At 34.5% G+C, this 12,059-nt stretch overlaps 2 protein-coding genes across 4 annotated transcripts; both read right to left on the bottom strand.

Moving 5' to 3' along the window:
• Positions 2,116 to 9,758, bottom strand: LOC18599001. 3 transcript variants are annotated; one of them, XM_018121481.1, is made up of 11 exons: positions 9,540 to 9,757; positions 9,053 to 9,113; positions 8,215 to 8,387; positions 7,463 to 7,665; positions 7,218 to 7,361; positions 7,037 to 7,125; positions 6,203 to 6,350; positions 5,868 to 5,920; positions 5,317 to 5,372; positions 3,592 to 3,755; positions 2,116 to 2,413 (listed from the first exon to the last, which is right to left on the bottom strand). In XM_018121481.1, the coding sequence occupies exons 3-11, from the start codon at positions 8,323 to 8,325 to the stop codon at positions 2,386 to 2,388; spliced, it is 996 nt and encodes a 331-aa protein (XP_017976970.1). In that variant the 5' UTR covers positions 8,326 to 8,387; positions 9,053 to 9,113; positions 9,540 to 9,757; the 3' UTR covers positions 2,116 to 2,385. The 3 variants fall into 3 exon arrangements, with proteins under 3 accessions (XP_017976970.1, XP_017976969.1, XP_007028827.2); XM_018121480.1 differs by lacking the exon at positions 9,053 to 9,113 and having other exon boundaries at positions 9,540 to 9,758; XM_007028765.2 differs by lacking the exons at positions 7,463 to 7,665; positions 9,053 to 9,113 and having other exon boundaries at positions 7,218 to 7,297.
• LOC18599000 (pentatricopeptide repeat-containing protein At1g03560, mitochondrial) lies at positions 9,707 to 11,795 on the bottom strand. Its single transcript, XM_007028764.2, has one exon. It carries the CDS (start codon positions 11,732 to 11,734, stop codon positions 9,770 to 9,772), a length of 1,965 nt encoding a protein of 654 aa, XP_007028826.2. The 5' UTR covers positions 11,735 to 11,795; the 3' UTR covers positions 9,707 to 9,769.

Below are 12,059 nucleotides of genomic sequence, written 5' to 3'. Positions count from 1 at the left end.
AGTCAAATCTACTTATAAAAAAATTGTTAATAACAATTTTTTAAATCAACGCTTATCGTCAAATGCAATTAAAATAAACTCAATTTGAAACTTCAAAATCACGAATATTTTTCTTAGAAACCTTGTAGTTCATGAATTAAATTGACCGTTCTCGACCATTGTGAATTAAATTAACAATTCTCAACTACATTTTAGTTTTAAGACAATTACTATTAAACTCTATCACGTTTTACATTTTTTAAGTTATTTTCTTTTAGTATCTATGAAAATTTTTAAAGGAAAAATTAAGGTATAATGCTTGAAAAAAAATTTAATTATTTTAAATAATTTAAATAAAATTTTTTATTACGTTTAGTCAATCTCTATATTTTTATTTTAAATCAAATAAGATTTTATAACTAACGATTGATTAATTATCATTAGTTAAAATATCATTTATCATTTTTATATCCACATGAGATTGACGAAAAATGATGAAAAATATAATATGATCATATCATTCTATTACATCAGTATGTCATATCATCATCTATTATGACATATCAACATATCATGTCAATGTCATATGATATAAAATGACAAATGATATTTTTATTAATAATTATTAATCAACTATTAATGATAAAAAACTTATTTAGTTAAAATAAAANTATTATGACATATCAACATATCATGTCAATGTCATATGATATAAAATGACAAATGATATTTTTATTAATAATTATTAATCAACTATTAATGATAAAAAACTTATTTAGTAAAATAAAAATATAAAAATTGGATTAAACATAATAAAAGAATAATGAATTATTTAAAATTTTTGTAAGTATCCTACCAACAAAGAAAAAAAAGGTTAGCTCAAAACCTAAATTTCATTTGTCTTAATCAGAACTGGGATAAAATACAAAACCTATTCAATTATGCAAAAACCAAAAAATAAATCGATGATGACTCCTTTCTTTTTTTTTTGGCTTGAAATGAGGACTCCTTAAGTCCTTTTAATCACTGACATGATACAAAGCTTAAGGCAAGCACATATTTTTACCTTAAAAAAATTAATTAATAACATTTTTTTTTTTTTGGATTTTATCAGACAAGTTTTGATTACCTCTTTTTGAAATGTTCTTAAATTTTCCTTTTTTAGAATCTTTTTTGTTTGTGGTATTTAATTATATTTTGTGTAATTTATGCGAAATTTATGGTTTAAAAACTTAATCTATATTGAATTATTGATTATTATCTAAATGAATTGCAAAGTAAATAAACAAATTTCTTTGCAAGTGAAGTCAGGATTGAGTTCAAGCTTAACGAGGATAAAATATTGAACTCAACATAAGGCCAATAAAAGCTGAGCTCCATAAACACTTTGAAAATCTATACACCATAACTATACATACAGTAGCATTGAACCGAGTATTATTGTAGCTCATGAAGAAGTTGGTAATGTTATTCCCTTTCCTAGTGGGCAAAACCCTCGTAGAGAAACTATGTAGAAGTTAAGCATGCTAGCAACTTTTTACATACTTGTCGAACGTCAGATGATGGATCAGTCAAAGAAATTTCTGAAAGTACACATCTGGCTTCTACTAATCCATCAGCTAATACTCTCCAAAATTGAATCTTCACCGCCCATGAGAGATGCCATCAGCTTTGCACCAGCCATCCTTTCCTGATGAACAACAAGTGGCCAATCAGCACCATCTTAAATTAACTCTGATGCATTCCAACAAGTCAGGAAAAAACACACAGCTGGGTAGGGAGCGGGATTAAAAGGAGTATGGTGGGGTCTGTGAACTTAACTTGTCTTTTTTGCTTCATTCTAATTTACCATAACAATTTCCCTTTCAAATCAAGTCAAGAACAATAACATGCATTGAGTGTGACATATTGAAAGTAAGATAATAAAATGGAATAAATCTACATAAAAAAAAAAAAAAGCATGCTGAATTTGTTCTGTACAAGTCAAATAGCAGTCTCCTCAGGATAAACCAGTGCAGATTATTGAATTTCCAGAGTAATGTTCTCTTTCATAGTATGAGATTACTGAATTTCTAGAACTCTCTTCTCTGTCATAGTATGTATAGAATTTAATTTTTGTAATACATCACAATGCAGTTGAGTCAATCAGATCTTCATTCCATAAAAAAATGTTGAATATAACACTTAGATTGTCATAGGAAGAGAAAAAAGGATGAGCTAACAGCAATTACAAATCATACCATGCATAATACCCTGATTATGAAGTCGACCATACATGACAGAGGAATTTAGATCATTAAATACTCTCAACAGAAGCAGCCTAATTACGAGTAATGGACAACGTCGCTCAAACAAAGATTGCTGCAGTGTCATGGAGTCATCACTTCTACGGGTTCTTGTCTCCCATCAAGAGAAGAAAGCTTCATCAATCATGCTACAGGGAAAATTTTGAGCAGTCAATACAAGAAAAAAGTGTGATCAACATGGAATTGTTCATTTCAGATGTCATGCAAATGTGTTCCATGCAACAGGATTTTATCCAAGACATAAATTAATCTCCTTAATTACCCACAAATGGATAAAAGGAAACATTGTATTGACAAGTAGAATAGACTAGCCTCATGGCTTCTGGAAATTATTTCAATAAATTAAAAGAAAATAATGAGTGAAAAATTACAATTAAGTTGACAAGAAAAACAATCACAATTTCCTAAAAATTAAAACTGCAGTTTGCAACTACTTAGACTCTTTTCTCTCCAGTAAAAATCATTTAAGGTAAAGGAAACATAATAATCAAACCACCAGTTAAGTTATTGCAAAATCAATCATTAATGGTCAAACAAACGACAGATCTAAAGTATGTGAAAAAGTTTGTCCCGGAGTGTTGAATAAGTGTTTATATCCCATACAGACTCAGCCCTTTTGTTAAGGTGTTCATGCTACTTATTTTCAAAAAAGAAAGGTGTTCATGCTACTTAGCTTATGATAAAATTTAACATACTATAACCGAATACTAGATACCAGTTATTCAATACATTGAAAAAGGTGAACTGGCAAAGAAGATTTGTTATTCTTAAGTTTTACGTGCCCACACTTTCCATTTCATGGTGGTTCCATCACATATTCTTTGTTTGATTGGCTGAGACACATTATAAAGAAGTCTCATTAGTTAGGTCACCCATTACCAATATGTACATCTACTTCTATCACTCACCCAATGATTCTTTTTACTCTCATTTTTTCTATTGAACACCTTACTATTAATTAGAAGCTTTCCCATTTCCCTAATTTTAGTATTCCCTATGTCTTTCCACACCTTGCGTACAGTTCCTAGCTGCCCACTCTATTCCTGCCATGCCTTCCCTGACTGAGAGCAAACCTTCCACTCCTTTAAGGGAACAGTCCCTTCTCTTACACATGCTTTTCCTATCATCCTACTTGCTTATTCTCCTACTATACATTCCAGCCCCACGAGAATAGTCATCTCCCACGGCCTCAATGCCATCATCCTTACACAATATACTTCATTCTTTTTAAAGTTAAACAAGCCTTTAGAAAGCTAAGAAAAAATGCATGCTGTTATGAAAATAATTTGGACAATTATGTGCTTACTCTTTCTGTCCTTTCATCAGCAACAAAACTCGATGAAGGACTACATCAGCAGCTTCTGCTAACTGCGCATTTATGTGACTCAGAAGCCAGACAATATTAGCATTTGATGGCTCTGCAAGCATGTTGTCAATCAGGGGTCCAATCAAGATGTTCCAGTCTTGAACCTAAAATATGTCAGAAGAACCAGAGAGTTAAAACATTCAAATATTGGGGCAAAAATGGACCTCCAACCATCTGATTTCATGGACATGCATACAAAGAAACAGATGAAAATCATAAGCATGTATGTGGAGAGGAGCTAATGGGTCAGGCAATTGTTTTCATTCTCAGATAGTACAGAACCAACAAAAGGAATAACACAGTAGATGCACCACATTCAAGTCAACAATTGGACTAGCTCAACCCAACCCAAATCAAACATGATTTCGAACAAGTTGGCTCAACTACACACATCCTTTTTTTCAACTAGGCCCTGTCCATGGCCATATCCTCTTAAACCAGCAAGACATATAAATTATTTTGGGATTCAAAAAGCATTAAACTTGATTGTCCAAAATTTGAGCTTTGTTTGATTGAGTGCTAATAACACCTTGGCTATCATCATGCACAAGCATCTTTGGTTACATTTATGAGTGCACTAAATACACATGCTTGCTGCATGTGAGTGCGTAAGAGAAAGGGACCTCAAATTTTAGGAGATCATACCACTATGCCATCCCTCTATTCCCTTCTCCTTCCATGGCCATAATTCAAATGCTATAAATGGTGCCAGAAGTAAATATGCCAGGAAATTGTTTCCGCAATTTCAATTAAAGTTGCAGTCAAGAAGCCTTTATGTCAGGAAGAAAAAGGGTAAAAACGACAAAGAAAATAAAATATTAATGGAATTAAATATTAGGCACATACAATCTAAAATGTTGGCAAAGGCCAAGATTAAAATAGTACGCACAACTAATGATGACAAAGAGACACATTTTCTTGCTACTTGGATGTTAATGATCTAAAGAAGATTAAAAGACATAAGATGCACATAGAAAAATTTTCCCCTAGAGTAGGAAACGCCTTGCAGCCACAGTGCACACACAATTTAACCCCCTCAGATACCATATTGAACAGAATCTGCCTCAAATATGCTTGGATATATATATGACAGATACTTCAGATTAGAAATAATGATTTGTATGGGATATGTCAGAGACAAAAAGGGTATAAGGCAAAAGTCTCAGCCTATCCCACTCAATGCTTAGAATAGGTGTGGATATTAGATTCAATTTTGAGGGAGACTAGAAGTGAGTCAACCAAACAGTCCAAATAATTAAAATTTTTCTTCCCTCAAAGTATAGTCAAGTTCCTAGGAAAGCAGACTGTTCATTTTGCCTTGCTCTATTCTCACCTCTTTTCTTTCACATTTTTTACTCAGAAAACAAGAATTCACTATGATCGGAAATATGTATGTTTGTATGTCTGTATATGCCTATACGTACGTGTGTGTTTCTGTAGATAAAAATTGATAGGATATATGTATGTTTCCATGTATGAAGTTATTACTCAAATCATAATTTTTTGAGAAAACCTGTGGCACAGCTCTAAAGTGTAGCACTTCACATAACTAGTCTCTGTATCTGTGCTTAAGAGATATATGGCATCCCAATGCATCACAAAGAGGGAAATATCATGGCGAAATATAAATCTAATGGATAGTAGCATTATAATTATAATTCTTACAGTTTTAAACCACTCCAAGATCAGTCTGAGCACCCTATCACAGTCCAATTTTGATCCTGCCACAAGAGTATAAATAGATGATAAACAAAAATAATCCAGGGTAGTATTCTAGTCCAAAGAAACTAAACAAACTTGCAAAGAAATAAAATGCTGAAGTTTGAATAGTCAAAACTTAATAAATTGACGAGGAGATTAAAAGGAAAAGCAAGCAAAGAACAAGGATAAAAATGACTGAAATAAGATTTCAAAAATTCCTGTGTATTCAGAACCCAAACAGAAAATAAAAATACATATCAAATTGCAAAGTCCATTTCGAAAAGAAATACAACAAAATTTGTAGCTACACCCACATGCACACAAAGATTAGACAACTAGATTTCATAGCTCTTACAAGCTTTTAAAGTATTAATCAAATACTGCATCCCTAATGACTAAATTTCAACAATTAAATGAGAAAGCAATGCATAAACCACAGCAGTAGCACATTGTTTCTGAAACAACAGAATGGGAAGAAATTAAAATATCAAGGTACGGCAATGAAAGAGCCACACCTTCCACTGTATGTGCTCCAGTTTCTGCATCAGCTAGACCCTGACTTAGGTTGCTGCAAGGAAATGAGAGATTAATGGTAAGCAGGTGCAACAACTGTTTAATTTAACACAACTAAGAAGTAGAATTTGCAGTTTACGAAGACTCCCACTGTGTGTGCAACTTATCTTTCCTCTTGGTCAATAAAAATCAAGACTCCCAGTAAGCATGTATATGCATGCTCAGATTCTTGCGCGTGTACCCACACACATTCATGAAGGAAAGAATACTTTTCTTGATATTCCTGATTAATTTTAAGGATTGTAGGGATAAAAAGTTAAAGAAGAAAGCAAGGTACCTAAGACTGTCAAGCAGCCTGAACGCAACTTCAGGTTTCTGATTATGATGCTTGAGCACTCTGACAAAGGCTTCAGCAGCTGCCGGTTGTATCTTTTCATCTGACGAGCAAACAAGACGAACTAATGCAGGCAACACAAACGATGGGTCTGCAGAAAGCAGTAATTCAGTTATGCAGAAAGCCGTAATTAAATCATTACTCTTAATTACAAGAGGCAAGAACAAAAGAAGATTTTTGTCAAGGTACTAAAGCATTTGATTAATCGCAAGAAAAATTCCGCAAGAAATTACATAAAGCTCAATTTCAAACCAGTTGTAGAACATAAATATGGCATTAGAAAACACTTTAGTACTAATATGTTGTCTTCACAGCATTTCTTGTTTTCAAGAAGGGTTAATAACATATTTGGCACTCGAACTACAGTCAAGTGTTCAATTTGTTACCTAAAGTTTAAAAACATGCAATTTGGTACTCGAACTTTGCTTCTGTTTCTAGATAGCATACTCTGTTAGCGGAAAGTGTGGCCTGGCAATGTCATGTCATTGCCAAACCATCACCATGTCATAGAGTGGGGTTGGCTGTTGGGGAAATGTCAGACTTTCTGCTAACGGAATGTGCAATCCGGTTAACCGTAGCAAAATTTGAGTAGCAGTGAACATATGTAAACTTTAGGTACCAAGTCAAACATTTGATTATGGTTCAAACACCAAATGTATAATTAACCCTTTCAAGAAATGTAGCCAGGAAGGCAAATCCAATTATGTGGTTTGCCAAAATTATCGAAGTCACACAAAATAGTGTTGGAGACTTATCACTAAATAATGTCAAACTAACCAATCAGAGGAAGCAAATTGGATGCTTGTTCCCAGATTGCAGTTTCTTCATCTCCAAGGCACAAAAGTAAATTATTTGCTATATTTTGCCTGCAATAATAATAGGAAGAAGATCAACAAAGAGACTAAATAGTGACAACTCAAGAAATCATAAAATCATAGCATCTAAATCAACCTCATACCAGGTAGAATGAGAAACTATATGTGCTGCATCTGTCAATATGTGAATTAGTTCAGATATAACATCAAACACGTTCCTTCTCTGAATAGCATTTCCAGAAGCAAGGAGTTTAATAACTTCTTCAAGACAGTGACCATCAGCAGTTCTGGTTGACCATTAATCTAAGACAGGTTTAAACCCCAAACAAAAGCCATGAAAATTTATTCATGAGTCAAAAACTAATGAATGAAAACTTAAACAGGTTACATGGAATAGTATTCTGCTATGAGCATAACAACGGCTCTAGCTGCACCATCTCTCTCATCAAGAAGGTGAAGCAGCAACAGTACCACAGCATCCATCTGCTTGGTGTCAGTTACACTGCTTCCAGACGAATGTTTTGGATTAAAAATGACAGCCTTGAATATACTCACAACCCCATCGATTACATTGTCATCATTGCAGTGAAGCTTGCCAAAATGCACCAAGGACAGAAAAACAGTGTGAGTATGTCAACAATAAGACACAATGCCCAAACAATAACCTAGACTTTGTGTGTTGCAAAGAATGATAACAACATTGAATGCTTAGCACTCAAATCCAGGGTATTATGGATGCTAAGATTGAGTACAATCAGTCAATTCATTTCCCAAAAGTTCAATAGACATAGCAATAGCCAGCTGGACCCATCCAGTCTAAAATAACAGCAGGCTGAAGGCTGCAAACACATAAACCATTTTGAACAGCCTCATGACCAACCATTTTCAAAATAATTAGCACAAAGCAAACAGACTGCAAATCCCCCACATCTGCCTGCAGACAGCAAAAGCTTGTGCATACACAGCTTGTTTTGAGGAATTAGACCTACTACCTGTCACTACCTAGGGAAGGAGAACTTGAATGCAAGTATGCTGCCAAAGGATTCTCATAGCAACAGACTAAAGCATACCATCAAGTATAGGCATATGTGGACTCATGTTGAACTAACAATGTTTCTCCAAGACCTCGTCTATACTTACCTCTGATAAAAGGAGATGTAACATCTGCTTTCCATATTCTGCCACTATGCCTTCAAATTTTTTCCCATCAAAACGCCCCAGAAGAAGGCATAAGCAATTCAGGAAATACATTCTGGTTTCTATACCATCATCCTTGCTCTCAGCATGCCCCTCATCAGGTTGCTTGTGTAGTACTACATTTTAATTCCCTTTATGGCATCAGCAGCTAAACAAATTTTTTTTTTTTGAATAGTAGCAGCTAAACACATTTATCAAACCAAAGCAGACTTAATACCTAAAAATCAATATCATAATGCTATAAAAACATGATCCACAAACAGTACCTGACGAGATGTTACGCTATGAAACAAATATAAGCATACACACTAAACAGCTCTAATCAAAACCACGTTGCCTTTTTTTAGAAATTCTTGTCACACTAAACATGAATTCAGATATCCAAACAAAGATGCATCTTTGAAAAAATTTCACAGTAAGTGTTCCTTTAATATTACTCTTTCAAATAGTTTCAAGCTTCTAAAGCAACAGACAGCAAATTGTCTGTGTCTAATAGCATTGACTGCTAATTGTAACAGGAAGCCCTCCCCGTGTGTCCTCCTAGGAAACATGTACATGCACATTTCCACCTAAGGGAGGGGAATGGGAAACGAAAAATCATCATCTGGTGGTTGATGAGGTTTTATTCATTGAAGGTAAAACGTAAAAATGGTTAAAGTTACTCATCTTACTAACTTTTATTTTGTAAAAATGTCATTTGATTTTTACATGATACCAAACACAGCGATCCTTAATCCCAATAATTGATAATTGTTAACCAAACGTGATAATCTTAACTCACTCGTGAAAAGGTTACCCTGATAATAAGATCACCAAGGAGATCTTGAAAATGATACCAAATGCTACATTAGAAAAGGAAAACAAATATAAGGAAAACTTCAGCTTCCTCTCTTGACACCAAAAATATTTGCTTGAGCAGCATTTTCTACACATTTCATTTAAGAGAACCAAATAAAAAATTGCAGTTAAGTTATAATAAAGTTATTTGTGCAAATTAAGTTATATGTGGTCCTAGATTATATTCCAAAATCTGGCTGTGGTCTGAAATATTATACCATTTGGAACAGAGATCTGTCATATGCAAAATCTCCAAAGTCTTTAGATATAGAGTCATAACTTGATGAACAGTATCCATAAGATCTAGTCAAAAGTGCACCTTCTAGCATACATCTATGGCAATACCGGAATCAGGTGCTGTTGTGTTTATGGGCTAATTTCTACATATTATATGTAAAATAATTGTTCTAAAGTAGTGACCAAGTACATACCTTGGATGCCCAAAGATTTGCAGCATAACATGATGGATGGTCCTAGCTGCTGAACAGAATTGGTTACTTGACTGCCATCTAGTTAAACGAACAGACAAGTGATATTTCTTAAACCGAATTATGTGAAGGATAAGGATGAAGCATTTGCTCAGAATCTGCTCTGTCGGTTTAGATAATAAAACGAGACCACCTTTGTGTTATACAATAAGAAACAAAGGCAAAGCGCTTACTCAAATTTCAACAAGAATCCGGAATTTCACTCGCCTCTTAATGCTGCCCATTCTATCATAACCTATACCAATCTTACTATGCATCAACTTCATGGCCAAATCTGCATTGCCTGCTTTTCTCAAGGCATTGATTAGGATAGTTCGAATTCTTCCAGGTATTTCTCTACCCCTATCAACAATACCATCAGCCAACTTGCAGGCCTCCTTGATACGGCCTGCTTTGCACAGCACATGGATCATATCTTCAAAAGCTGTCTCAGGAATAACACCCATTGGTGCTAGATCATCCAAAATCTTGCAGGCCCTGGTTACCTTACCTGATAGACAAAGCCCAATTGAGAGAGCCCTAAAAGAAGCTGCAGTTGGTGTGATACCTTTATCAATCATCATATCCCAAAGCTTCATTGCCTCTTCATTTTTATGCTCCCTGAACAGTCCACTTATGAGTATTGTGTATGTATAAACTGTCTGATCACATCCTTCATCCTCCATCCTATTAAAGAGTGTTAATGCATCATTGACCCTCCCACACTTTGCAAGGGCATCAATAAGGGCATTGTAACAATATGAATCCCTTGGGCAATCTTTCTCAACCATCTCTTCAAAAAGTTTCTGAGCTTCATCCACTCTACCAGCCTTGCCCAACCCATCAATTAGACTAGAATAAAACATGGCATTAATTGCCACTTCATTAGCTCTACAAAACCTGAGATACTCCATGGCCTCATCTAATCTTCCACTCTTACACAACCCATTAACAATGGCCCCATATGAAACCTCATCTGGTTCAAGCCCATCAGTTTTCATCGTCTGAAATAGCTTTAATGCATCTTCCATCCTTCCACATTTTGCAAATGCATCTATCACAGTTGTATAAATCACCACATTTGCTTTAAACCCACTCCGAATCATATTCTCAAAAACAGCATATCCTTCAATACATTTCCCGTCTTTACAAAGTCCTCCAATAATCAAACTATAAGCATGAGGCGGAACTTCACATCTCTTCTCCACCATTTCATGATACAAACCCAAACAAGAATCAAAATTCCCCTCTGAATAGCATGCCTGCATCAATGTCATATAAGTAATCTTATCCGGCTCCAAGTTTATTGTCTCCATAGCTCGTATCTTTTCCATTGCTTTATAGGTTTTTCCTGCCTTACAATACCCTTTAATCATGGTATTATAACTCACAACATCTGGCCTAATTTTACTGTTCTCCATAACCTTGAAAACCTGCTCCGCAGATTCAATAAACATAGAATTCACCAATCCATTAAGTAAAAGGTTAAAAGTATATAAACTAGGTTCAATCTCATTCTCTTTCATTCTTCGCCACACCCACAACAACTCCTCTACCATCCCAAGACCCACAAAGTTCTTAATCAAAGAATTTGCTGACGACATTGTCATTACAATCCCCATTTCTTTAAGTTGACCAAATAAGAATCTTACTTTTACCAAATCATTGGCTAAAGCTAAAACATTTATCATAGAAACATAACATTCCAGCTTATGGGTATATTTCTTTTGCTTAGCAGCCCATGCAAAGAACCTCAAAGCAACATCAGGTTTGTTTTGAACCTCAGCAGATGCCAAAACAAAAGCAACAAAATTTGGAGACAACTGGATCAAGAACTTGTGGCAAAACGAGTCTAAATTTGATTCCATGTTAGAACAACCATCTAAAAGATTGACAATTTTGCTTACCCAAGGAGATGGCTGCAAGTCTTGAGGAAATGTTGAGGCTAAACCAGAGACATTAAAGAAGGGCTCTATCCACTCGGGAGGAGGAAGATAACTCGGAGTGAATATGAACCTGGAGGAAATGGAGATTGAGTTGGATAACGGTTTGGGAGGGTTTGGCGGTGACTCAACATTTCTGTAGGGACTAGACAGAAGTGGAGATTGGAGACGGGATAGAGAGAAGGGATAAGGAGGCTTCAACAGGGTTCTTCTCATCGGGGTTTTTGGGTGCTGACCGGTGAGAATTGAGAAGCGCGCTTGACAAAATGAAACGCAAAACCTATTACTAGCTTTCAAAAACAAAATTATATCAACCTCAAGTTTTTATTTGACACTAAATAAAATTTAATACTTATTTTAAAATGATACGATTTTATATTATTTTTGAATTAAATTAATAAAATATCATTGAATATTTCAATAAATAAAATTTAGTACTTATTTTAAATGGATACGATTTTATATTATTTTTGAATTAAATTAAAAGGTATAATGATAACATTTTAGTCATTAAATATTTCAATAAATAAAATTTACTACT

Source organism: Theobroma cacao, chromosome 5 (genome assembly GCF_000208745.1).
Source record: "Theobroma cacao cultivar B97-61/B2 chromosome 5, Criollo_cocoa_genome_V2, whole genome shotgun sequence".
Classification (NCBI taxonomy): Eukaryota; Viridiplantae; Streptophyta; class Magnoliopsida; order Malvales; family Malvaceae; genus Theobroma; species Theobroma cacao.
Note: the sequence above shows the minus strand (reverse complement) of the source record. Positions and strands in the feature narration are given on the sequence as shown.